This window comes from Vicugna pacos, chromosome 16 (genome assembly GCF_048564905.1).
Source record: "Vicugna pacos chromosome 16, VicPac4, whole genome shotgun sequence".
Taxonomy (NCBI): Eukaryota; Metazoa; Chordata; class Mammalia; order Artiodactyla; family Camelidae; genus Vicugna; species Vicugna pacos.
The window spans coordinates 42,296,441-42,324,302 of NC_133002.1; the positions used below are offsets into that span (position 1 = coordinate 42,296,441).

Below are 27,862 nucleotides of genomic sequence, written 5' to 3' on the forward strand. Positions count from 1 at the left end.
ATTCAAGCGCTTTGAAATCCCTTTTTATTGCTAGTAACATTTCAGTTGATTGTGTTAGACTTTCTGGACAGATCATCCTATCAGCAAATACTGATAATTTTTCCATTTCCTTTCCAGTATTTTTACTTTTCCCCTTTGTTCAGTTGTATAACATCAGTTTCTTTTACTGCATATACTTGTTTTAAATATCATTTAAATCAATACAACATCATAACATACTAATCTTGTAAGCACTTCAAGAGGGTTGTAACATGATGTGATTTAAAATAAGACACAGGCATTGTTCCTGTAATATTGACTATGCCTGATTAGAACTTGCCTAGAATGACTAAGTCACATGAAGATTTTCCATGTTCTGTTTTGTGTCTCTTACATTGTTTCTTATACCAAAAACAAAGTATAAAGTTTAGCCTAAGATATTGTTAATGATAAGAAAACAGTTGATTTTACTTACCTGAATGTCTTTAGTCAACTGAGGGCCCTCAGTAGATGTTTGTTGGTGCTGATGCTGCAGACAGTCAGAGAAATGGATGGAGGCAACCAGAGTGGAGTCTCCGAGTTCCTGCTCCTGGGGCTCTCAGGGAGTCCTGAGCAGCAGCGCAGCGGGTCCTGTTTTGGATGTTTCTGTCCATGTACCTGGTCACGGTGGTGGGAAGTGTGCTCATCATCCTGGCCATCAGCACTGACTCCTGCCTGCACGTGCCCATAGACTTCTTCCTGGCCAACCTCTCCTTTACCGACTTCTTCTTTGTCACCAAACAGTCCCCAAGATGCTGGTGAACCTTCAGTCCCAGAACAAAGCCATCTCCTATGCAGGGTGTCTGACACAGTGCTACTTCCTGGTCTCCTTCGTGGCCCTGGACAACCTCCTCCTGGCCACAGTGGCATATGACCGCTATGTGGCCATCTGCCGTCCTCTGCGCTATACCACGGCCATGAGCCCTGGGCTTTGTACTTCACTCTTCACCTTGTGTTGGGCACTCTCCGTCCTCTATGGCCTCATCCACACCCTCCTCATGACCAGGGTGACCTTCTGTGGGACCCAGAAGATCCACTGCATCTTCTATGAGATGTATGTCCTGCTGAGACTCGCATGTTCCAACACCAAGTCACCCAGTGCTCACTGCCACAGGCTGCTTCATCCTCCTCACCCTCTTGGATTCATGCTCATGTCCTATGTCAGATTGTCAGAGCCATCCTCCGAATACCCTCAGCCTCTAGCAAGTACAAAGCCTTCTCCGCCTGTGCCTCCCATTTGGCTGTGGTCTCCCTGTTCTACAGGACACTTTGTCTGGTATATCTGAAGCCCCTCCACACCTACTCCATGAAGGACTCAGTGGCCACAGTGATGTATGCTGTGGTGACCCCATGATGAACCCTTTCATCTGCAGCCTGAGGAAGAAGGACATGCATGGGGCTCTGAGAAGACTCCTCCTAGGAAAGCCTTCCAGAGGCTGACATGACGGTAATTTTGGAAGGGGCCCTGAAGTGGAGGTGGGAATTTCCTCCATCATGTGCAAGGCATTATCCTGTATGGTATACAGGAGTAATTAGGGCATAGAGCCAGCCCAGAATGAGTTTACTGATTTGTGGTAAAGAAAAGACATGTATGTATAACTCAATATCCATTAGATCTCACCAGCCTTGGCAATAAATAAGGTTACACTAAGACTAATAGGAGAAGTTTGCAGGATCAAATCCTTCAACTTGCCTGACGCAGGACCATGGTCCCAGCCTTATCCAGATACATAAAGTTATAGCCTAGGGAAGTCACTCCTATTCTCTGACACATATCCACTCATGTTCCTGAGCTCTGGCCTTCTCTTAGGATAACGCCCTACAAGCCATTTACAGAAGACGCCTTGTTCTACCTCCACTGCAGGTGTCTGGGTGAGGCTGCCCCTTACCTGATGTACTGCCAGGGGGAGGTCTGCTTCAGTCCTGACCCACAGTCCCTCTGGACACAGCCCCTATGGTTCAGTTCGAAATGGCAAAAAGATTCCTTTCCTTTGCTCTGGGTTGATTTTGTAACCCTCGGGCTCCAAAGTAATACTAACTCTCTTGTCTTTTTCCTGTGTTTCTTTTCTCTGAAAAAAGTCAGACCTTGTCCTGGGAAGTCCATCCTGTCCTTTATTTCTGTGGCTCCTCACCTCTTATCTCTTCTTCATGCAACAACTCCATCCTTCTTTCTAAACAGAACTCTCAAGCATATCAACATATACTCGTGAGCAGGAGTAGTGGTGGAGACAGTGGGAGAGGAGGTAGTTGTGAGACCCAGTCTTTACTCTTCTGATGTTCATTTGGTCATTCACCAATTCATTCAATTGATGACTGACTTAATGCCCATTATGGGCCTCAAACTGGATTACAAACATTAATAAGGAACCCAAGTCTATTGAGAGAAGTAGATAAAGTTACAATAAATGTAAGTGGACCTAACTCATCAGTTAAAAAGTGATGTTTAACAGTTTGATTAAAAATAAAATACAGATATATGTATTTAAAAGAGATACACTGAAAGCATAAAAATCTATAAAACTTAAAAGAAAGAATAGAAACAGGCATATTTGAAAATACTAATCAAAAGAAAGCTGAATATAGCTATATTGACATCAGATAAAATAGACTTCAAAGCAGAAATTACTAAGAATGGAGAATGTTCTTTTATTGTATCTGTATGAGATGATGGCTGTTAACTTATCATGGCAATAGTTTCACAATATGTGTAAGTCAAGTCATTGTGCTGTACACCTGAAACTTACAGTGTTGTATGTCAATTATATCTTAATAAAACTCAGAAAAAGAATGGAAAGTGTTACTATCTACGGCAAATTTGAAATATACCTGATACTCCACGAGGCAAATGAAGTTAAAGCTTTTTAAGCTCCTTCACTCTCTCTTGCAGACACTCCTTCCTAGGCTCTTATCTAATTTGTAATTTTTTTTTTTCTTACACAGGACCCCAAATGGAATCACTTCAGGTCCAAAAGCCTTATAGCACTCAGATAAAGCAATTGTAAGTATTTTTGCACCTTTTTAAAAAGAGCCTCAAAATACATGAGGTAAATCTGGTATAATGACCAGGAGGAATTTATAGGATCACCATCATGAAAGGAAATATTCGCAGGACTCTCTTGATTAATGGTGGGTCAGGTTGGCAGAGGAATGTGAAAATATGGAGGATCTGAACAGCGTGGGCAATGTGCTTGATTTGGGCTTATGTGGAGTTTACATGCAATGATTAGAAAGAGTATTTTCTTGGACACACATGGAACATTTGCAGGAATTAGTCATGTACTGAGCCACACACACACACACACAAAAGCCTCAACAAATTTCAAGGAATAGATAAGTCAAGCATAATCTCTGATCACAACTCAATTGGCTTGGATGTTAATGACAGAAGAGTAAATAGAGTGTCTCCAATTTTTGGACCTTGGGAGACAGACTGTTAGCTAACTCAAGGTGAAAAAAGAAATCAAAATAGAAATTTGAAAATATCTAGCTATCTGGAGGGAACTCTAATGTGAAAAGATACATGCACAGCAGTGTTCATAGAAGCACTATATTCAATAGCCCAGACATGGAACCAACCTAAATGTCCATCAACAGATGACTGGATAAAGAAATTGTAATATTTATACAATGGAATACTACTCTGCCATAAAAAGAATAAAATAATGCCATTTGCAGCAACATGGGTATACCCAGATATCATCATTCTAAGTGAAGTAAGCCAGAAAGAGAAAGAAAAATAACATATGATATCACTCATTTGTGGAATTTAAAAAAGAAAAAGACACTATGAACTCATCTACAGAACAGAAACAGACTCTCAGACTTAGTAAACAATCTTATGGTTACCAGGAGAAGAGGGTGGGAGGGGATAATTTGGGAGTTTGATATCTACAAATGTTGTCCACTATACATAAAAATAGATTTTTAAAAGAAGATTCTTTTGTATAGCACAGGGAACTATGCTCAATATCTTGTAATAACCTTTAATGGAAAAAATATGAAAACGAATATATGTATGTATATGCAAGACTGGGACATTGTGCTGTATACCAGAAGTTGGCACACTGTAATTGGCTGTACTTCAGTTAAAAAAAAAAAAGAAAATATCTAGCACTGGATGGTAATAAAGACACCGCATGTCAAAACCTGTAGGATGTGGCCAACATGGTGCTCTGAACAAAAACTGCGGTCTTAAGTGGTCACATTAGAAGGAAGGAAAGCTTCCTGTTTGTTAAGCTAAGTGTCCTCTTAGGATTGTGGAGCAAATGAACAATGGGATGAGCACAGGGAATATGCAAGGAAGGAGATAAATAAACTGGGGATAAAAACAAATAAAACAGAGAAGATCAATTAGTAAATAGCAGTATAAGCAAATCATCAAACAATACAGCAGTAACAAGTAGGGCAGGGGCAGGGGATGCTTAAGGAGCTAAAAGTGATTGCCTCTAGGTAGCAAAAGTGGGAATGGGAAGGGTGAAGTTGGGTGACTATTTCTCAGTTAAAACCTACTTGTAGTATCTAAATTCTTTAACTATGATTAACTTATTTTAATTTGAATAATGATATAAAGAATAACCAGGAAAAAATGGGGGAAATTAGAGAAATGGAGGGAGGAGAGCCCAGCCCTGCCAAATATTTTAAAATATTATCAAGTTACAGTAACTATATAACTGGGACTAGCATAGAATACTGCAAGAGAGTGCAGATACAGATGTATGTATGGAAATTTAATAAATGACAAAGGTGACATTTCTAATCAATGAAGAAACATTGGGACATTCAGTAAATAGTGCTCAGGAAACTGGCTAGCCATCTAAAGAAGTGAATCTCGACCTCACTTTCCCCTTTATATCCAGATGAAACAAAGATGTGATTTCCTTTAAAAAATAAAAGTATAAATGTTTAAGAACACATGGAAGAGAAGAAAAATTTGTAATCTTAGATTAAGGAAGGTTTTTGTAGATTAGCCACTAAATCATGAAACCATCAAGAAAAGATTGATTTGGCAGGTGCTGCTAGTTACCCCACTAATATCCATTCTCCTTTTCTTTCTTATTAATCAGCCCTGATTTCGGTGGTGAAAGGGAGTGAAGAGTATCCAGAAATCATATTATTCTTTCTAGATTCCCGTGTAATGACGAGTAGCTATAGAACACAAATCTTATCAATGAGATATAAGCAGAAACAGTGATTTCTGAGAAAACTTTTCTTCTATAACATAAGTACAACCTTTTTATTCTTGCCCTTTCCAATCTGGAATGGAGATGCAAGCACCAGAGCTGCAGCAGCCATATAGCAATCATGTGGTGACCAACGGAGTATGAAGACTGCACACTGAGGATAGTGAGGCAGAAAAATGGTGAAAGCCCAGTTTCCTGATGGCATCACTGAGCCCCTGAACTGCCTACCTTCAGACTTCATATTTGTTCAATAATTTTCAAAGTAAGGTAAAATCATGGCTCTCATATAGTATAAAACTGAACATGTGTTAAAGATTATTTAACACATCAATGAGGAAACAGCCAAAGAGTCTAAAGAACAGATACGTTTTTCGATCAGGTAAATTGAAATAAATGTACAAACAGAGGCAAACTGGTTTTTCCACTGGGGTGGGGGACAGTGGGGGAGAGCTGTCCCTCTACTGTCATAACTCATTTGCATGTCTATAGATGCTATCAGTTAATCTAAAACTTACAAAGTTGTAAAGTAAGTCCCATAGAATCTGAATCAGACAAGCCAGAAACGTGTCTTTTAGACAATGCAGTTTTCTACTGAAGCCCAAATTTTGCCCCGTATGTTACATGAAACAAATATTCTCCCATCTGCTCAAGCCATTGTTAGCTGGCTTTTTATTTCCTATAGCTGAATATATTCCTAGCTGATACAACTGATAAATTTGACTAAATTAAATTTTTTTCTTAACTTTGCACAGCATAAAATAGCATAAAAGCAGCCAAACGACAACAATAACAAACTGAAGGAATATTTCCAACATGAATGACAAAGGACTAATTTCCTTAAGATTTAAAAGGCAAACCAGTATGGAGAAGACTAACAACCCAACAGAAAATGGCAAAGGGTTACCAGGTGAGAAAGGGGGTGGGGAGGGATAAATTGAGAGTTCTGGATTTGCAGACACTAATTACTATACATAAAATAGATAAACAAGGTCCAATTGTATAGCACAGGGAACTATATTCAATCTGTTGTAATGACCTATAATGAAAAAGAATACGAAAAGGAATATGTATACGCACATAAGAATCAGTATGCTCTACACCAGAAATTAACACAACGCTGTAAATCGACTATACTTTAATTAAAAGAAAGAAAGAAAGAAAATGGCAAAGGGCATTAACAATTCATAGAAAAAGAAATGCAAATACTTTTTTAACATGAGGAGTGTTCAGTTTCACTCATGAGTTTTGGAAAATGTAAATTAAAGCTATAATGTAACGTTATAGTTCACCTATCAGATAGGCAAAAATGTAAAACTTTATTGACAGTGAGGGAAATAAGGTGGTTTCATACATTCCTGTAGAGAGGCAAATTAACATAGCCTGTATGAAGGGCAGCTTGGCAAAACCTATCAAAATTCAAAATACACATTCTCCTTGTCACAATAATACGCTTCTGGCATTGATCTTGTAAATATGTTTACCTGTATAACTAAAGACATAGGTAGAAAAATATTCTTTGTAGCACTGCTTGTAGTTGTAAAACACTGGTTCAATAACCATATATCCATAAAATGGAATACTACACAACCGTTTAAATAATGGGGCAAAGTCATGTCATTAAAAGTCAGGAGGGTTCCCTTTTTTCCACATCCTTGCCAACACTGGTTATCTTTTGCTTTATGATAACAGCCATGCTAACAGGTATGAGATGCCAGGTCACTGTGGTTTTGGTTTGCATTTCCCTGATGACTGGTCATGTTGAGCACTTTTTCTTCTACCTATAGGCCATTTGTAACTACTGGACTGGGAAATGCCTATTCAGGTCCTTTGCCCATTTCTTAACTGGGTTATTTGGCTTTTTGCTATTGAGTTGTACGAGTTCCTTATATATTTTGGACATTATACCATATCAGATATGTGGCTTGCAAATCCATTCCATTGGTTCCTAGTGTGGCGTGTTGATTGTTTTCCTTTGTCGTGCAGCTTTTTACTTTGATGCAATCCCACTTATTTTGGCTTTTGTTGCCTGTGCTTTTAGTGTCCTAGCCAAAACAATTGTTGCCTTTTCCCTGTGTTTTCTTCTATTAGTTTTAAACTTTCAGATCTTATATTTAAATCTAATCCATTTTGAGTTGATTTTTTATATGGTGGCAAATACGGGTCCAATTTCATGCACAATTGCTGGGAATTTAAATTGATACAGCCACCATGGAAAACATGAAGCTTCCTCAAAAAATAAAAAATAAAGCTGCTACATGATCTCACAATCCCACTTCTGGGTATATCTCCAGAGGAACTGAAATCAGAATCTTGAAGCAGCATCTGTACTCCCATGTTTACTACAGCATTATTCACAGTAACCCAGATATGGAATCAACCTGTGTCCATCAGCAGGTGAATGGATAAAGAGAATGTGGTATATATACAATGCAATATTATTAAAGTGTTTTTGAAAAGAAGGAAGTCCTGCCATTTGCAACAACATGGATGACCTGGAAGACATTATGCTAAGGGAAATAAGCCAGACACAAAAAGACAAATATGGCATGATGCCACTTATATGTGGAATCTAAAATAGTCAAACTCATGTAAAAGAATGAAATTAGAACATTTCCTCACACTATATACAAAAACAAACTCAAAATGGATTAAAGACCTAAATGTAAGACTGGAAACCATAAAAGTCCTAGAAGAAAACATAGGCAGAAAACTCACTGACATACATCATAGCAATATTTTTTTGGATCTGTCTCCTAAGGCAAAGGAAACAAAAGCAAAAATAAGCAAATGAGACCTAATTAAACGTAAAAGCTTTTTCACAGCAAAGGAAACCATCAACAAAATGAAAAGGCAACCTATTGAATGGGAGAAAATATTTGCAAATGTAAGACCAATAAGGAGTTAATATCCAAAATAGATACACAATTCATACAATTCAATATAAAAAAAAAACCAAACAATCTGATTGAAAAATGAGCAGAAGACCTGAATAGACATTTTTCCAAAGAAGACATACAGATGGCCAACAGGCACGTGAAAAAATATTCAAGATCACTAGTTATCAGAGAAATGCAAATCAAAACCACCATGGGATTACCTCACACCTGCCAGAACAGCTATCATCAAAAAGACCACAAATAACAAGTGTTGGTGAGGATGTGGAGGAAAGGGAACCCTAGTACATTGTTGGTGGGAACATAAATTGGTGCAGCCACTATGGAAAATGGTATGGCGGTTCCTCAGAAAACTAAAAATAGAACTAACATACGACCCAACAACTCCACTCCTGGGTAGACAAATCCAAAGACAACAAATACACTAATTCAAAAAGATACATGTACCCCAGTGTTCACAGCAGCATTATCTATAACCAAGACATGGAAACAACTTAAGTGTCCATCAACAGATGAATGGATAACAAAGATATAATATACATTCAATACATACAAAATAGATATTACTCAGCTGTATAAAGAATGAAATTTTTGCATGCTTAGCATGCATGAGGTCCTCAGTTCAATCCCAGTACCTCCTCTAAAAATAAAAACAAAACCTAATTAAGAATGAAATTTGGTCACTTGCTACAACATAGATGGACCTGGAGGGTATTACGCTTAGTGAAATAAGAAAAAGACAAGTACTATATGTTTTCACTTACATATGGAATCTAAAAAATAAAATGAATGAACATAGCAAAACAGAAACAGACTCACAGAAATAAAGAACAAACTGGTGGTTACCAGTGGGGAGAGGGAAGGGGGAGGGCCAAGACAGGGGGAGGGGATTAAGAGATGCAAACTACTATGTATAAAATAAGCTACAAGGATATATTGCACAGCACAGGGAACGTAGCCAGTATTTTATAAAAAACTTCATATGGAATATAATCTATAAAATATCAAATCACTAAGTTGTATACTTGAAAACAATAAAATATTGTAAATCAACTATACTTCAATAAAACAATAAAATGTTGTAAATCAACTATACTTCAATAAAATAAAATAGTCAAACTCATACAAGCAGAGATAGAATGGTGGTTGCCAGAGGATGAGGAGAGGGTTAATCAGTGAGGTGGTATTTGTCAAAGGGCACAAAGTGTCAGTTATGTAGGATGAATGATTTCTGAAGATCTAATGTACAGTTTAGTAATATGGTTAATAGTCTATTTGAAGTTTGCTAAGAGTGGATCTTCAGTATTCTCGCCAAGGAGGAGGAGGAAGAGGAAAGGGCAAAGGAGAAGGAGGAGGAAATGGGAATTATGTGAGATTACAAATACGTTAATTAGCTTGATTGTGATGATCATTTCACAATATATACCTATATTAAAACATCAAGTTGTATACCTTAAATATATACGATTTTTGTCAGTTAAACCTTAATAAAGCTGTTTTTTAGGTCAGTAGGAAAAAGGTCAGTAAGAAACCACAATATTAACATTATTACAGCATCATTATTAATTTTTCCACATTCATTAAATGGCCAGGTATTTTTAGGTTATCAGCGTGTCTTAGGTTTCCTACACACATCTGTCTTTAACAAACTGGGTTCTGTGGTAGACACCTGCTGGGAACCTGCCCACCTCCCAGTGACCCACCTACCGTCAAGGTTATCTGTGGTGGCCACAGACCCCAGTCCCCTGGCTATAAGTGATTGGATGGGGAGGTTATCACCTGACCTTCTTAGGCCAATCAGAGTCTCCTGCATGGGGCTCTGATTGGAACTAAATTCTGGCCCTGGACCGACTCTTAAAGGAGAGCAGTGTGGATTTGTGTGCTATGGGAAGGTTTTTTTCCAACCAGAGAAGATGAGAAAGCTGGTCTGTCAGTCTGGGTGGGTCCAATCAGGAGAGAGAAACCACACAGGAGCCTGAATACAGCAGGTTTAATGAAAAAGAATTATTAACTATAACAGGGGATTGGAGAAATGAGGGGATTGGCTGCTGGGGAGGGAAGAGAACGCTAAAGAATACAGAAAGAGCAGAAATAAAAAGCAGCCACCACCCGTCGGGCTGAGATGTAATGCCTGACGAAGAGGCTCCTTCTGGGACTAAGACCCAGACCCTGTTGGCTCTGGGTCACTCGATGGGAAAAGAAACAAAGCCATCGTGGTTCCACGCCAGCAGAACTTGCTGGAAACTCACTGTCTATTCTCAGGGAGGTGTCTCACTGGAGGCACAATGCTATAAACCGCCAGGCACTGGGGGAGGAGAGAGGCTGGTGTTGAAGGAGGCCATGGAGAGGACGCGACCAGCAGCTGACCCGAGAGCTGGACCTGGGAGACCCGAGGCTCCTCCCCGGTCCTTGGCACGTGCGCTCCGCTCCGCCCGCCTTCCCTGCGCTGGAAGCTGCCTTGAATAGACAGCCTTGAAATAGTAATGTGTAGCTGAGACCATCTGGATATACATGTCTGAACCAGTTAAGGACTCTATATAAACTTTTAAGGTTCTGGTAGGCGGGTGTAGAGATCTACTCGTCCGTGGCCGCCCAAGATAGACCTCGAGAGTAAATCCCCTGGATTATTAAACCCGCACCTACCAATCTGGAGCTGTCTGCGGTCTGCCTCTTTCTTCCGTCTCTCCTTGCCCTCAACGTACATTTTTCACCTGAGAAACTGCCGAGGTGAAGAACCAGCAGGTACAAGAAGAGGTTACTGCTGGGAGAAGCCGCTGACCACAGGGTGCTGCTGGCCCTCGTGCACTGCAGACCGGGGACACTGGGGGAGCCGTGCGCACTGCAGAAAACTCGGGTACAGGAAAAGGTGCCCGCGCGGCCGGAGCCGGACCTGGAGCCTCGCATGAGCCTGCGCTCCAAGGATTCGCCCAGTGAGGCTTCCCAGCTTGTCAAACCCGCTCGGGAGAACCAGAAACAAAACGCCTTTCCTCTTGCAGTGCTTCTCTAGCACCCTCTGCTGGCAAGGCTTAACATTGTGCCAGCTGGCAAAGGAAACATTTCAAGGACCCAGATTCAGTTCCCAGTTTAGGCCGTGAAGGGGAAAGGGTGCTGAGACCGTCTGGTCTTCAGGGAGAGAATAAAGCGAAACAAAAAGCCATCACATAAGCAAAAGGAAGAGACTGACAGCCCAACAGGAAGAAAAGATGCAGAGAAACACAGAGAAATGCAGAGAACACTGGTGAGAGGCAAGAAACCTAACGAAATGACTTTGCTGTCTTTCTGGTGGCCCAGATGCATCCCTGTCCTTTGATTCTAGGAGACACCTGTCTCTTTCTTTTCCCCCTCATTTTATTTTTTTTAACTGACGCACAGTTTAGTCACAATATCAGGTGTACAGCAAAGTGATTCAATTTTTTTTTCAGACTATTTTCCATTATAGGTTAAGATATGGAATATAGTTCCCTGTGCTATATGGTAGGTCCTTGTTATTTATCTATTTTATGTATAGACCCCTGTCTCTTTTTAATAAATGCCTCGTTTTCCATCAGCTTAAACTAGTTTGAACCGGCTTCAAGCTCTGCGACAAAGTCATCCTAGTCAATGTGAACGAGCATTAAGTGGTCCCTGACTTAAAATCTTAGGTAGTAATGCTATCATTGCTGAGTTGTTGCAGTCGTGTACAGTTGTTTGTATCTGCTGGAATGTTATCCTTTCTCATTTTTGGAAATTCTCTTCCTTAGTAGAAAAATTTTATCATTAAAGAAGTTAAAATCCTTTCCATTACATTCACTATTACCATAAGTAGACTTCAGCTGGACCTTGCCCTTTTCCCTGGCCTTTCCCTCACATACCCTCTTTAGTTATAAGTTCTTGTAAAACTTGCCAATTGATATTTTAGAGCAAGGTTATAACCAATTGTTAGCCTTATATTTTAAAAAACTGTTTTAGTATACTGTCTTACAGGTGATGAAAGTAAAATTCATCACTTCCAGTAAGTTTTCTCCAATCTTTCTCATAGAGCGCCTGCATTTTTCCACAAGAGAGTCTCACTTATGTCCATCTAATCATCCATTTGTATGTTTTCATGTGGAAGCGGTATTGCAACTTATTTATACTCGCTGTTTTGTATGGGCTGTTTCATGTTATTATTCCACTTGATGGAGTCAATTCATCAACCACGTCTTTTCATTTACCTACCATAGTTACTAGATTACTTTGCCTCTAACATAATCATTAGTGACAGGGAACATGTTACCCAGGGGTGCTATCTTCAACTCTTTCCAGCAGCTGTTTTGTTCCTAGGTTGTCTGTGGGTTTCTAAAGCCTCACATCACATCTTTCATCTGATAATTTGTTTTGGTTTGGAGAAAGAGGCTCTAGCTGTGTTTTAATTTTTTATTTTAACTTAATTTTCAATTCTCAGTGTCATTTTTCTTTCCACCAAATTCTTTCCCTTTGCTTCATGCATGACCTCATTTTTTCTCCCAGTGATTCTCCCAGAATGCCTTGGTCATTCACACAGCCATAATCCGTTTTCATCTTAAACTATTCCTTACAAGCTTCATGTTTTATTTATATTTCTCTAGTCTGTTCTCTCTAGTGATTTCCTTTCATTTTCCTGTAAGAGCTTGTGTCTTGCTGGAACATACATTTTCCCCACATTTGTGATAATGATAATGTCAGTCCCCTTAGGTGGGGGACTGGCATCTCTCAACCCCAACACACCCTCACGGTTCCCTATCCCTCTCTCACTGGGCCTGAGACTATTGTAATAGGAGAGGGACTTATACAGAGACTGCAGACTGGATCAGTGATTCCCAAAGTGACAGACTGCATCATATCCCTCATGTGATTATTTAAAAATGCAGATTCCTGGGACTTACTCAGTCCAATTGAATTCTAACCTCTGGAATGGTGCCTAAGCCTGCATTTTTACACCCTCCAGGTGATTTTTATGCACCCCAAAGCTAAAATCCTAGAGAAGCCTTTCCCAGATGGGAGCAGTTTTCTGTCCTGAGTGTGGAGGGAGCTGGTCTGAAGTGGGGATGACCTACAAGGTTTTCCCAGACCCTGATGCTTCCAGCAGATATTATCTCTGCCTAAAGAAATGGGGACTGGAAGTCCCACTCCCAGGATCACTGCACTTAGATGTCATAACTTCATCTCAGATGTTCCTTGCTGGAACTTGACTCTGGTTCCCCAAAACAGTGTTGCCATGGGATCACAGGGCACCATTAAATATTTGAGGACAGAGATGTGAATGGGCTGTAGCTGTGAGCCTCCAAATCTGTGTTACAAATTCTGAGAACCATTCGAGCCACTGGAGCCAGCCACGGAGCTCCACCAGGCTTGCAGAGAGGCACAATTTCATCAGAACCAGCAATAAAACCAACATCCTGCCTCATTCCCCAGAGAACAGAAGAGGGGGCCTGGCTCTGTGCAAGAGGGAGAGCATTTGGCTTCTCTGTCTCTGTTTCTACAAGATTGAGGGTCCTCCAGACACATCTTCCAGTGAGTCAAGGTATGTTGATCGTCTTAACATTGCCAAGATCACCTGTCACTGTTCGGGTCTGAAGAAAGGAGAAGGCAGATGCAGAGTGAAAAGGAAGAGTGCTAGAATACGGCCCAGAGCAGCAGATGTTGCCACCTGCTGGGGCTGTGAGGACAAAGGAACATCCTGAGAGTTGAGTGGACACCAAGGAGGTAGCGGGGCTTGAAGTTCTTACTCCACTAACCAAAGGCTGCATGTAGACTTCTTGGAGCAGGAGCAGAGGAAGGAGGAGAGATGATTCCAGCCTGAGCCCCATCTCTCAAGACAGAGGACTTTGCGACAAAACAGCAGCATGTGAGTGCCTGCCAAGCACAACGAACCGATGGAGGATTTGTATCAGACAGAGAGGCAGAGAGAACCAAGAGAAAGGAGGCTTTAACCACCCGCCTGTGTTAATGTGGGCCTATCCACAAAAGGGGGAAACTGTAACCAACCAAAACTGGTGCAAGTTCATATGGTGACCGTGAGAATGTGCCTCTCAGGTCCCCAGCTGCACAGGGTGGGGGAAGGCATCACTGACCAATGGCCCCAGCTCTGTTGTATTCTGAGTTCTGTCACCATGTTTCATGGCTCCCACCAAGCCAGAGAAGTCTGAACACTGATGGACACAAAATATCTTATTTATTGTCAATCTCTGCAAAGACACATTGAAGCAACAAAATATACATTTGTCGACCTTTTAGAATTTGTTTTATACATTAACAAATACAATGTGCTACCATAGCAATAAATTAAATGTACACTATTTACATTACAGAGGCGGTCCAGGGTCCATGAATCACCTCCCTGGGAAGGGGAAAGACAAAGTTATCATCACACAGATCATCGTTTCCAAGCCACACTTCTCTGGTTCTTTCACACAGGGGACTCTCTTCACACTCACACGGCAGCCCTCCCCGGGCTGGAGTGTGGAAGGGCCACGCCCAGGGCAGGGGAGAGCTGCCACCCATGCAGATGAGCAGAGATGACACAAAATCAGAAAGGACGGCATTTAAATTCCAGTCTTCCAGCCAAACACCCTCTCCCTGGGCTGGTAAGGCACAGGACAGCACCTCTGCCCCAACAGCCTCTCACTAGGCAGGGCTCCATGTCCTTGGCGCTAGTGTGGGTCCCAAAGGGGCACGTGGCCCAGCTGAAAGGAGGGAGACATGGGACTGGAGGGAGCAGCAAGGAACTGATGGCAAAACAGCTGTCAGAGCCAGGCAGGATGCCCCAACTGGGCCCACCAGGCTGCAGGCACAGCCTTGGCAAACTGCTGACCACTGCTGACCTGCCCTGCCTCCGACAGCGGGGTAGCTGGGGCTGCGGGAGGAGCCGTGGGGCCCTTGCCAGCCACCGGTAGCCAGAAGATCTACTTGAACCCTGACCATTCCCCAACAACAGACCCGTCTCTGTTGACTCAGAATTGAATGAAGGTAGTGTTTAAGTTGGCACCTTAAACAGTCACGGTAAGAAAGTGAAACGGGCTGTCATCCCTTGAGCCTGCATTTTTATTAGCCACCTTTGTTTAAAGATCAGGGAGTCTGAGTTTTCTCTGACTACTTTTCTTCTTAACTTAAGAAGGGAAAACCAAAGTCTGGGTAACTGCACCTTCGCCCTGGCCTCCACCCCCATTACAGACAGAAGAACTGACATCACCGAGGAACCGTCCCCTGGGATCTCTGTCCCACCTTGTTTTCTTTGCCTGAGCTGCATCCAAAACCCCAGGGCCCTCACTGAAAAATCCCAGAGAGGATCCCTCCTGATGAAAAGAGCAGAAACTGAGGCTCACCAGCACCCTGGCCGACACCTCCCAGCCAGTGCCGAGGCACCAGCGAACTGGCTTCTCCAGAACTCAAGGTCCCGGGAAGTGCAGTCACTTGTTCCCCCAACCCCATTGTTGGTGCCAAAGAAAGGGCCTGGGTTGTGGGTTCTCATCCCAGCCTTGCCACTAGCTGGCTGTGTGACCCCAGCAAGTTGTTTTCCCTTCACTGGGGCTGAAGTTTCTCATCTGGAAGATGACGTGGTTGGCTTAGATGTTAAAAAGGGGCCTGGAAGTCTTGGACATGGAGATGAGGCTAACAAGGCTGAACCACAGAATATTTTTTCCCCAAAACGCCACTTCCCATTCAGGAACATAGACAGAAACTCTAAGACCTTCCAGCTCAAGCTCTTTCTGCATCTGTTTTTCAGCATCGACTGAGCAGAGGCATAGGGGTGCCATACAGAGCCTGAAAAGAAGAGTTTCTTCTGTGAGGCAGGCTGTTCCCAGAGCCGGAGACGTGTCCAGGCAACTCTTATCCTGGGGAACGTCTCACATCCCGGCAAGAGCACCACCAGGATGAGTCTAGTCTCAAGGACCAATGAGGCTGGAGCAACCTTGGAGCCCCAAGACTGGGGGCAGCAATTAAAGGAAAGACATTTGGAGACAGAGCAGATACAAGAGGGGTGTGGAGGAAGCAGCCTCCGGGAACCCGAGGTGCCAGGCCCATGGTCTGGGGGGTGAGGGGAAACTGGCCTGTCCTTGCTCTCCCCCTCAGCCCTGGGACCTCAGGGGGGCCAGTCACGTACACTCTGGAAGCCACAGGATGACCCTTCTAAAGGTAGCAAGGCAGGACCCAGAGACATTTCAGATCCTGTCCAGAGTACCCCATTAGCAAATCTCAGGTCTATTTCTTGGGGGCACACCTACGCCTCTCAGTTTCTCTGGACACGCCCAGCCATCCTGACCACTGGCTCAGACGCAGGGGGACAAAGCCCTCCCAGGAGGTAGGGCTGCAGGAGGAGCAGTAGGGGAAGCTGGGTGCAAGGTTCCCAAGTAGGACAGAGTGGGGACGACCTGAAAACCCCAGAGGACGCCCAGACCGCAACAAACACAGCACGGCACAACCACCAGGCAGCCGTGGATACCAGCTACCCAGAGAAGCGAGCCAGAACCTGGAATGGATTTTAAAGAAATGCAGTTTGACCTTTCAAGCTCCTTCAGAAGCCCAGCCTACAGAACGCTCCCAGAATCCGCCTGCCTCACTCCAGCAGTGGGTGCTGCTACGGGGATTTTTAATAAAAGCTGAACAGACATTTGTTGACCTTCTAACTAGAATACATCTTACCAGACTAGTACTTTAAGTAAACATATTTCCCAGATAGTATGAGGGGAGACGTCCACCCAGCCTGCAAATAGAATCCCACAAAGTCCATGTGAGTTGGGGACAAAGGATCAAGGTTTTGCTTTAATGGCAAAAGCAACGGGGAAATTGTCACATCAGTCAAATCGAGTGTAACATTTGTATGTCTTGACTTGGGAATGGGCCCAACTCCCAATGCAAATAAAGCTTTTGGTTGGCAATCCCTGTCATCTGCTTATTAAAGCAGGAGCCCAACCTGTGTCACCCTGGGAGCCCAGTGTCAGTGAGGCCCCACATGCACTTGAAGCTGTAGCACCTCAAGGGTCTGCTCTCTGTCTGACTTGGAGAACATCCCCTCTTAAACCCCACCACGGCCCGTCCAGCAGAAATGACCCATCGCAATGCAGACTCAGATGGGTGAGAAGGGAGGAGGGGGCCACTTCTCAGAGAGCGAGCCAGCTCTGCCCAGCAAGGGTGGGCTCTGGCTGAGGGTGCAGGTGACAGGCGGTGTCTGAACTGTACCCAGCTGGGAACCAGGCTGCAGGAATCCCTTCAATGTGACAACTGCCTACAGACCCGTGGCTGGAAAGGGGAAGAGGAAGACTGGGGGGAGGCCTGATATGACCAAAGGGCTTGGTAGCTGGAAAGAGCCCCCGGGCAGCACTGGGCCAGGCACGGAAACTGCAGAAGGACACGACCCTTCCCCTCACCTATATTCGACAGCACACGCAGCCTGACCAACCTGACCCGTCGTCCCCCGCCTGGCGTCTCGGGCTCCCACCTGAGCTGGGGGCTGAATGAACTATGCCTCCCACAAACCTCCACAACCAGCAGAGACCTGGAGCCCAGCCCAGCCCTTGGCCCTGAGGTTGTCCTCAGCTCAGGCCCCTGGTACTCTGCTGCTCACTCTTCCTGGATCCCTTCCCACTCCTGGTGGCCCACGCCTCCGTGGGAAAAGCATCTGCTCAGAGACGGACAGCTTCTTCCGCAGCCACCCCATCCGGAGCCTGCGGGAAATGAGGCCGCCCAGGAAGAGCGCGGCGCCCGCTCTCACATAAGCCTAGCCGGGTCTCAGCTTCAACCGGCCGGGCAGCTCAAGACACATGGGCAGCAGGGATAGGAGTAGCCTGAGCCTGATGTCAGCAGATGGGTAAGACGCTCCCAGCACAGAAGCAAACAGATGTTTGGGAGCTCCACACACATGGGAACGGCAGAACCAATCTCTACCAGGATGCCCAAGAGGATGGCTATAAACCTGGGCTCCTGGAAAAGTGTTCCTCCCTCCACCTCCACTAGATACATTCACTGCAGCTACAGCCTCCTGCCTGCTGTGTCCAGGGCTCTGTGCTGCCCCTCCCCGGGCGCCATGTCCTGCTGTCGGCCTCTGATGCCCACCTCACCTCCCTGCCTTTCTGGTCCCTGACTGAGTCCCTGGTGCACAGATCCCCCCAAACCACCATGCCCAAATCATTCCCCTGCAGATAAAACAAGATGACAAATGACCCGGACACGCATCACATAGGGTGGTCAGGAGCAGGGGGAGCCTGGAGGAATGAGGCCTTGTCCAGAATGGGGAGGTGCTGGCAGGGATGGGCAAGGCTACCGGTAGCCAGGTGGGACACTAGGACAGACAGCTGATCTGGTGGGCAGGTGGCCAGTGGAGAAGCAGGCCCGTGATGGTCAGAGTAGTGGATGGCACCCCCAAACTGCTGGAATAGGAGCCTTCTCTGAGACAGAATCGGGGCTTCCCTGGAAAAGATAAGGAGAAGGGAGATGATGGCCGCACAGTGGGTAAAGGAAGGAGTGAGATACATGTGCCCATGGCCACAGCCCACTGAACATGCTTAAGACAGGAGGCTGCCAGATACAATGGTGCCGACTCTCTACAGCCGCAGAGTTGGGCACAAACATTACTTTGGTGAACAAGGCATCCGAAGGACCTGACGGGAGTTGCAGTAAGTGTCAACATGCCCATTTTCATAGACCAGGTTTACATAACGGGCTCATTGTGCCTCTCCCCTTGATTCCAAATGTGCCTCATACCCCCATGGTGGTGGAGAGTTGGACCCGTGCCCTGCTCTGCTGAAAACCTCACACGGCCCCAGCTGAGGCTGGGAGCAGGGGCCTCCCTGGGCTGGTCCTGCACAACATTTAGGGAACCAGGGCATCTCTGGATATGCAGGGAGGACGTCTCAGCCCAGAAACCTGGCCAAAGACACAGGGCAGGAGAGGCTGCCAAAACGGAGGAAAGAGAGCCAACTGAGAAAGTGGGGCCCTGGGCTACTGCCCTCTGCCTGCTGGAACAAGCTCCCAGGGGAAGGGAGACCGACTTGGTGAGTCTGGTGCAACCTATCAGTCACCCCCTCCTATCCGCAGCTGAAGCCATCTGCCCTCTTCCCCATCCAGACCCGTGCCCCATCATAGAGGCTCCAGGGAGGAGGTGACTGGCACTCCCCGAGGGTCAGGATCTCTCTGGCCATTCTCAGGGTATCAGGCCACCAAGTACCCTGATCTTAGTGACACACCTTCCTTCATGGCCACAGCAGGACAAACACTCAACCTACCTCGGACAGGCGAAGGACTCCTCTTTCACATTAGTGACCCTGTTTCAAGAAAAATCCATGTGAGTGTTTTAAATAACAAGACAACATAATCTCCACCGACTGCAGCTTCCGCATATTCAGGGCTCAACTCTCCAGAGAGCCTAGGAAGGGACATGAGGGCCCAGGAGCCAACACTTCCCAACTCACATCTGCGTGTGTCCAAGGGTGGGGCTCTAACATAGGAGCTGTGGCAAAGGTTGGCTGGTGACCCACAGCATCGCCCCCAGACCTGACCAGAGCCTGCCTTCCCTCCCACCCACCCCAACCCCAGGCCTCCTCTGTGTGAGGTGTGGGGCGCCCTCTTCCTCCAACCCCAGGGAGGAGGAGGAGGGTGGAATGTGGGAGGTGTGACCCTTACCGCACTGGAGCTGGCATGGCTGAGCTTATCAAAGCGGAATTTCAGGTTTGACCTCGGGGAGTTTCTGCTTTTGACATCTAGGAAAAAGAAGAACGCCCTTGAGATGAGGGTGGGGCTGCAGATGTCGCAGGGGCTGCGGAGGGGGGCCCTGGATAGGGAGGCCAGGAGAAGGTGGTCTCCTCTCCACTAGGCACTCTGGCTGACCTGCCCTGATTCCCGAGAGCCAACTCTTAAATTTTTAGAAATCCGTTATACACAGTCATTTAAAAAAATAGATAAGCTTACAATTGAATAAATTATATTCATCAAAGGTAATAAATTCTCAGAGTCATCGCTTCCTAGTTATTTACAACATCTCACTATTACCTATACTCCTAAAGTGACTTACATCCTTTATTTTATCTGACTGATAGTTCTTCCCAACCCCACGTCACATATGTGTTGGGTCTCTAGTCACTGCACTGCGAAGGGCACGTAAAACTGAGAAAATCCCCTTGCAGTATTTGAAAACTATTATCTGATTCAGCAAAGAAGCTGCTCACATCACTGACAAAATAATACCAATCCCCATTCATGTTGGAACTACACGTGTTCATCATCTGGAACCTTCCACTGCCTATATATAGATACAGAGGTCAGACAAATTTCAAGAAAAGCCTTTTGTGAGAACCAATGGGCTCTGTGGGATTTATAAGTAAAGAATATTAGATATTTTGTCATTATTTGTAAGTTGTGCGCTTCAGATCCTTTATATCAGTAAACATGTACATACGTGTGTGTGTGTATGTATGTGTGTGATGAGAGCTAGGTGTTAAATATTTACCGGCTCTCCACTGGCAGGGGGGCCACTTGGCTTTCTGGCCTGGGGGGTCTACAGCTCAGTGTACTCCACCTGGAGGCTGCTGACTTACTCTTGGAACTTACATCACAGGGTTCCACTCAGTGCTATGAGTACCTCTTGGTGTGACCTTCCAGTCCCCTCTCAGGGCCCCAGGAAGCTCAGGTGTGAAAAGACCAATGATCAGGGCACCTGAAATAATGGGAGACCAGGCCCTCCAGGCCGCCTCCCTCTCCTCAGCCATGTCTCAACCCAAATGCAGCTGAACAGCCTAAAACTGAGGAGTTTCCAGATCTCCGCAAGCCCACCCTGTCCCTGAGGGTACCCAGCACAACTCCTGAGGGGCTGGGGATGAGATGTGGCCCCTCAGGTTTACGTACTCCATGTGGGCGGGGCACAGGGGTGGTGAGAGGGGTGGTAATAAGAACTCGGCAGGAGTCACAGACCTGTTGCACGTCCCCTTCTGCCCTGGGGAACTTCAGCAAGTCATACTCTCAAACTCCTTATTTATTTTCATATTCATTTAACACCAAGGAGGAGCCAGGCTTAATTACAGATTCTTTCATTCACCCTTTCAATGTTTAATTAAGCCTTGTTAAAAAAAATAATCATCAGGGAATTTGTATTACTACCCAACTTTACAGATGAGGAAACTGAGGCTCAGAGAGGTGTGAGCCTGCCAACCCTGCACCAGGATCAGAACCCAGCTCCACAGTTCCCAGGCCCCAGGGGCTGCCCCACTAGCACAGGGGCACATTTGCTTGTGAACAGTGATCCTCCTGTATTCCCAGCATTGCTGTCCTCTTTTGCCAACATTCCTTCACCAAGAGAACCCCAGAAGCACTGTGGCTGAAACCACCTAGTTGGCCCACTGGCCTTTTCTGTGTTTCCATCATTTAGACTAGAGTTCCTCAACCTCAGCCAACTTACACCTTGGGCCACATAACTCTTCATTGTGGGGGCTGCCCTGTACCCTGTGCGATGTTTAGCAGCATCCCTTACCTGGGTCCAATAGATGCCAGCAGCACACTTGCTTCCCATGAAAATCAAAAATTCCCCAGAAGTTGCCAAATGTGCCCTAGCGAGCAATGCTGCCCCCAGTTGAGAACCACTAATTACACTATTGTTTTATTCTGTTATTGAACAAACACTTAGGTTAACAGTTTAGGTCTCTGATAAGCGTAACTCATTCACTCTTCACCAACCACATGATGTAGAAACTATTCCTCTCCTTCCATTTGTCACTTGGGGAAACTGAGGCACAGAGAGACTCAGGACCTTGCCCAATGGCACTTCACTAGTAAGGGGAAGATCCAGGATTTGCACCCAGACTCCAGTCTGCCCCGCACCAGGCTGCCCTCCAGGGCAGGACCAAAGCTCTGATTTCCAGGCACCTGCAGTGCCCCTGGTGTCTACAGCACACATCCGCTTGGATGTCCCTCGGGCTCCAACCCTTCACCCTCTCCCCAGAGCTGGCTCCTCCTTCTCCGCCCGACTGCAGGGATCACAGAATCCTGAAAAGCCCCGACTCCTTGCCTTCCCTAAGCTCCCACTACTGACCCCGGACCGCCCTTGAATCCATGCCTTCTCCCATTGCCCCAGACACCCAGATCCATGGCCCCATCACCCCTCACCACCCACCACGATCTCCCTTCCTGCACCCACTCCCCAGCAATCCTTTTGCTCAGCCAAACACCTGCAGCTGCCAAAATGGTCTCTCTCCTCCAGATGACTCTTCTCTACTTAAGAATCTTAAAAGACTTAAGACTCTCCAATGGCTCACACTGCTGGCAGGATAATACAAAATCCTCACCAGGGTCCCATGGTGGCCCCAGTCAGTTGCTCTAATCACTGTCACACATCCCCTCCATGTACTGCAGACTCCCTGAACCATAAGCATGGTCTCTGGATCCCCCGGGCTCTCCACTGCTGTTCCATCCACCCACATCACTCCCCCCACCCCTTATCCCTGTATTATCAGGATGGTCGCTGTGACCATGGGCCCTGGGTCGGTGACAGGGCAGGGCGAGAGGTCAGGGGAAAGAGCCTCAGCTCTTGAATCACACAATCCTAACTCCTCTGGCAAATCACTGAGCTCTCAGCCTCAGTTTCCCCATGAATAAGGAGGGGATAAGAACATAGGCCCCCGAAGGATGATGAACAGATGCGGTGGGCTGGCACAGCTGAAGGCCCGAACGCTTTGGAATGGAAACAGGCCAGTTCAGCATGCCTGGGATGCGTGTCCAACGAAGTGGTCAGGCCACTGCCCCGCCCCCACCGGCCACACAAGACACCACTGACCTGTGGGACTCCGGCTCATGATGATGGGGGTGGCAGCTGCCCCCAGGCTGGGACTCTCACTGCTCGGGGAAGGGCTGTAGAGAAACACCTCCTGCTTGAAGGGCGAGGTTGTGGACGGCTGGCTGCTCTGGGGAGAGAGGCCGGGTGAGCGAGGCCAGCCCCACCCTCGGCAGGCCTGAGACAGGTCCCCCCAGAAGCCCAGGGCAGCCACTGCCTCCCTCTCCCCACATAGACCTGCTCTTTCCTTCTGCAGCCTCCAACCCTGGCTCTAGCCTCACCCCCTGCCCCCAAGGAAGTGTCCTGACCCAGCCCTATAGACAGGGCTGACCCCTCTCCTCTCCAGCCCAAAACCCCAGGGCAGGGACACCATTCAGTCTGGCCTCTGACCCCTGCTGCTGCTCCCACAGGGAGACCACACCCCACCACACTGAACCGCTGCTCCCAGAGGGTGGGGATGGCTGCCCAGGCCCCTGGTTTCCATACTTCCTCTTTTATCTGCAGAGCCTGCTTGGGGCTTTGCCCACAGTAGCTATTTTAATGCATGAAACTGTGTCTGGCTGGGCCCAGAGTGCCTCTCCCTACTCCCCGGGGTTGGATAGGGCCACACCTACCCCACTGTCACACTCCTCCATGGCCTCGCCCTCCCCTGCCGTGCTGCTGAAGCTGCTGGTGCTGGAGGAGGAGCGGGAGATGTTGGCTCGGCCATTCTCCTTCAATTTTATGAAGGGTCTGCAGGGAACAGGAAGACAGGCAGGCCCTGGTCACACACCGAGACACGCCCCCGGCCCTGCCCAGGCCTTTCCTGGGACCAAGGGTAAGGCAGGCCTAGCAGACCTGAGCTTGCCCACCAACAGCATCCCCAGGCCCCTGCCAGTTGGCTTCTGTGTTCCAGAGAGTTCCCAAGGCAAGAGATGCTGGCTCTCAGCTCGCCTGGAGCAGAGCACACAACCCAAGGCCCCAGGGAGTGAAAGCCAGCCCCTCCCCTCCCCCCACTCTCTTACTTCTCCTTGTTGGGGCAGATTTCTGGAGAGCTGGGATTGGATGAGGTCTCAGACTTTATCTCCTGAGAAGAGTGTCCACCATCCGGGGTCTTGGGGTTGCTGGATGCACTGTCACTGAGGAGAGGAGGATGAATTAAACCACAAGTGGGCTCAGTGATTAAAGGATCAGAAAGACGAACCATTAGCAGAAACAGGTAAGTATGATGCCATTTGAGTGTTGCTTTAAGAAAGGCAGGAAGGAAGGCAGGAAGGCAGGAAGGCAGGAAGGCAGGCAGGCAGGCAGGCAGGAAGGAAGGAAGGAAGGAAGGAAGGAAGGAAGGAAGGAAAGGAGGAAGAAAGAAAAAAGAAAGAAAAGAAAGAAAACAGTCTAGAAGCCCAGAGGAAGGTTTGGTGAACTCCACCTGGTAGAAGCAGGGAAGGCTTCCACCAGAGTGGACACTTGAGAAAGTATTGAAAAAGGAGGCAAAGAAAAGAATCCAAGCAACATCTCCAGTTTGGGTCAAAATGCGACAATTCTGGGGACTCCCATGCAAAGACCAGCCAAATCTGCCTCGGTAGATACAGAGCCGAGTGGGTGACAGGGGACATGCTGGTGCCTGAAGTGGGGACCAGGGTCAGAAGGAAGCCCTCCCCAAGGTCAACATCTGGTGGGTGCAGCAGTGGCAGGAGCTGACGAACCCCACCCTGGACAGTTACCATCGTGTCCGGCTGTCCCCTTGGCCTTCAGATCCCGTGTGCAGACGGGGGAAGAGCCCCGACCTCCGCTTGATGGGGCTCCGAGACTGGTTCTTCGCCGTTGCCGCTGCCACTGGAGGCTGCCGATGAAACCGCCAGAATGAGTGCTGACACCCCCAAGCCAGCTCCCCTTCCCCTCACCCGCCTTTCTGGTTTACCAATAGCTCCTGCAACCCCCTAGCTGGCTTGGGGGAGATCCCAGAAGAGAGTGAGCCAGCCAGGAAGGTTGGGATCTCGTAACTGGAGCTGAGACCCTGAGACTCAAGCCACCTGCAGCCTGTTGCCCTATATCTTAAGCCGAACCTGGGGCCCCAGGTAACAATCTACCAAGAACCAGAATTCTTGGCAGAACACAGGGTCAGGGCCACCCTAAGAAGAGTCTCGCATACTTAGAAGGACAGGGTGACTCAGGGGGTCACAGACTGAGAAACACAAAGCCGAGAACCCTGGGAGAGACCTGGTCTGATCTCTGACTTTACTGATGAAGAAGCTGAGTGGAGGGGCGAGATTTGGCCAAGGTCACAGAGCAAATCACCAGCAGGGGAGCCCAGGGCTCCTGACTCTCCATCCACTGCTCACAAAGAAATGGGTCCAAGCTGCATCACAATAAGACAGATTGAGAGCAGCAGCCCAGGCAGGGGGAGCCCACCAAGAACATGGCTCTGCTTCAGCCACACGACGGGGGACAACAGAGGGTGGGAGACTAAGGAGGGGGAGACAAGAGCCTACGGCCAATCTTTAGAGCCCCCTACCCCAGCCACTGACCCGGCCCCAACTTCTGCCACCCATGTGCTGGGCAACCTTGGATGAGTGACAAAACCCTCTGGGCCTCAGTCTCTTCATCCACAGAATGAGGATAATTGCCCTGCCCTGCTCACTTCACAGAACTTCGCGGGGAACAAGATAATAGCTATGAAAATCTTTGGGAAATTAAATGAATGATGCAAGACCATTCATAATATTAATCATTAGTATCATGGTGAGCGTGTTCTGCTATGAAGTGGGGAGGGGAGGACAGAAAAGAGAAAAAGAAAGGAAAGGAAAGGAAACCCTAGCCTACACAAATCCATAGTCACTTTGCTTTTTAAAAAGACTAAGTTTGTGGGTCCCTCTTTGGCCAGCCCCTGGTGTGAGCAGCCAGACTCAAACCCACAGACCTGCCAGGCTCTTTCCCTGGAAATTGTTTACACAGTGACCAAGAGCTAAGACTTTGGATCAGGGAGACCTGCATTTAAACCCCAGCTCTTCTGCTTGGCTGGGGGACCTGTAGCAAGTCACTTAACCCCTCTGGGCCCCCTTTTCCTCAAATGAAACACGGAGAACAAACACATGAGTACCTATCTCAGACGGCTGTCACGGGTCGGATGAGATAATGTGCATGAACGCCCTAGCTCAGTGCCCGCTGTGCAGCAGTGAGGGCAGGCATCTACCGCTATCATTAATAATAACAAAGCGAGGACACTCCTCTCATAGTCACGGGTCCTAGGCCCCGGGGCAGAGAAACTCATCCCAGGACTATTTTGTAAGATTGGCCCTGAGGAGGAGGCCCAAATGTTGAGGAAACTCGGAGAACAGGACGACAGGAGGGCCTCTAGTCTGGGCCAAGCCCAGGTGCTGCCTGGGAGGGAGGCGCCATTTCGGAGGGCCGGGCCTGGGCTCACCCCCGAAACAGCCTCAGTTTCCCTCTGTCATCTCTGCTCTGGTCGCCTGGCCGCAGCCTCCCCAGCCGAGGCCTGGGGGACCCTCCCGGGATCCACACGCTGCCCCAGGGCCTGCAGCACTCACCGAGAAGGTGGTCTTGGTGACCTCCATGCTGTTATGGGAGATGCCCCCACTGAGGCTGCCGGGGATGCCCCCGCTGTGCTGCTTCCTCTGGCTGCTCACCATGGTCTCCATGGAGTGGCTGCGCACACGGATGGCCCTCTGCAGGGACAGCAGGGGACAGTGGCCTGAGGGCTGGAGTCTGGCCCCTCCAGAGGACCCCACCTGCTTGACGGGGTCTGCAGACACGGCCCTTGGCAGATGCACACACATTCACACATACTCTGTCTCTCTCCCTCTGTGGCCCACACTATAAGCACTACAGTTTGCAGGGAATTTTCACATATTTTGTCTCATGTTCTGAGGATGGGTGGCTCCTTGCAGGCAGAGGTGAGGGAGGACACTGGCCAGAGGGAGTCTGAGGAGTCAGGGCCCCAGCTCCCTGCAAGGTGGACAAAGGTCATTAGCCCCCATGTCCCAGGTAAGGAAAGTGAGGCTTGGACAGCTCCCCAAACCCGGGTGACCCTGGTCTAGTTACCACCTCTCTAAGCTACAGCTTCTTCATCTGTAAAATGGGAATGATGTGTTTCATGCAGGATCATGTGGAAATTAAACACAGTCATGTGCCTGACCCCAATGGGACTCTTTTTTTTTTTTGGCAGGAAGCTAAGTGTGCATCTATATTTAAAGACTAGTCTCCCTTCAGCCGTAATCCCAAAGTGCACTTTGTGCAACTTAGAATACATTCACCTTGCTGAACTGTGTAAGGAGCTCTCACTAATCCTCGCACTGAGCCTCCCTCACACTTAAGACGTTGTCAAGACAAGCCCGCAGCCTGGGACAGCTGCTGGAGGGGGAGACGCCCGCAGAGGCGCCGGGTCTCAGGGGGCACAGAACTGCTCAACCCACTTAGGGCCACCGAAGAGCAAAGGGCACATGGGCAAAGAGTGAAATGGTGGACGGTCAAGAGCTTGTCACAGCACATGCGTGGATGAGAAGAATGACTAAAATCAAGACTGCTGAGCCCTTGGCGGGGATGGACCTGGGAGGTGATGACCGACCACTCCGTTGGGCAGGTCTGCAGGCCACACGGCCCTGGAACAGGACCCAGGGGCAGCAGTTCTAGTGAGGTGGCTCTCAGCTTGACCCGAGGGAGGACTTTCTGACAAGGGAGGTCCCAGAGGATCCCACCTACCACGAGAACGATGCTCCCTGGTTCTGGAGGCCTTCAGAGATGACCTGAGGCTCTAGGAAGGGAAGTTTCTCTCCAGTAACCCCCAAGCCCTCCCATCACTTCACTTTAATCATTCATTCGGTCACTCGATAATACGGCCAGGTGGCAATGCAGCTTAGCAGTCACAAGCACGGGGTGTCAGGGTCTGACTGCCAGGATTTACATCTGGGCTCTCTGTTCCACCACCCACTAGCTGGGTGCCCCTGGTAGGTCACACAGCTTTTCTGAGACTTACCCGTGAAATGAGATGGAGGAGATCTAACCACAGGGCTGGGGTGAGCTTA

General features: G+C 47.4%; 1 protein-coding gene and 1 pseudogene across 7 annotated transcripts in view; one reads left to right on the plus strand and one right to left on the minus strand.

Annotated features, from left to right (window-relative positions):
• The first annotated feature begins 526 nt into the window (after positions 1 to 526).
• Positions 527 to 16,968, plus strand: LOC102543204 (olfactory receptor 1D2-like; annotated as a pseudogene).
• RAP1GAP2 (RAP1 GTPase activating protein 2) overlaps positions 14,248 to 27,862 on the minus strand; it is a 167,535-nt gene continuing 153,920 nt past the window's right edge. For 6 of the 7 annotated variants that reach the window (XM_072939016.1, XM_006219061.4, XM_072939015.1 and 3 more), the window contains 8 exons: positions 26,369 to 26,506; positions 24,545 to 24,663; positions 23,849 to 23,962; positions 23,459 to 23,576; positions 22,848 to 22,974; positions 19,709 to 19,785; positions 19,312 to 19,350; positions 14,248 to 18,496 (listed from right to left, as the gene is read on the minus strand). In XM_072939016.1, the coding sequence (XP_072795117.1) occupies positions 19,342 to 19,350; positions 19,709 to 19,785; positions 22,848 to 22,974; positions 23,459 to 23,576; positions 23,849 to 23,962; positions 24,545 to 24,663; positions 26,369 to 26,506 (702 nt within the window). In that variant the 3' untranslated portion in view covers positions 14,248 to 18,496; positions 19,312 to 19,341. The remainder of the gene's footprint in view (positions 18,497 to 19,311; positions 19,351 to 19,708; positions 19,786 to 22,847; positions 22,975 to 23,458; positions 23,577 to 23,848; positions 23,963 to 24,544; positions 24,664 to 26,368; positions 26,507 to 27,862) is intronic. The other variant, XM_072939017.1, reaches the window with a different exon arrangement.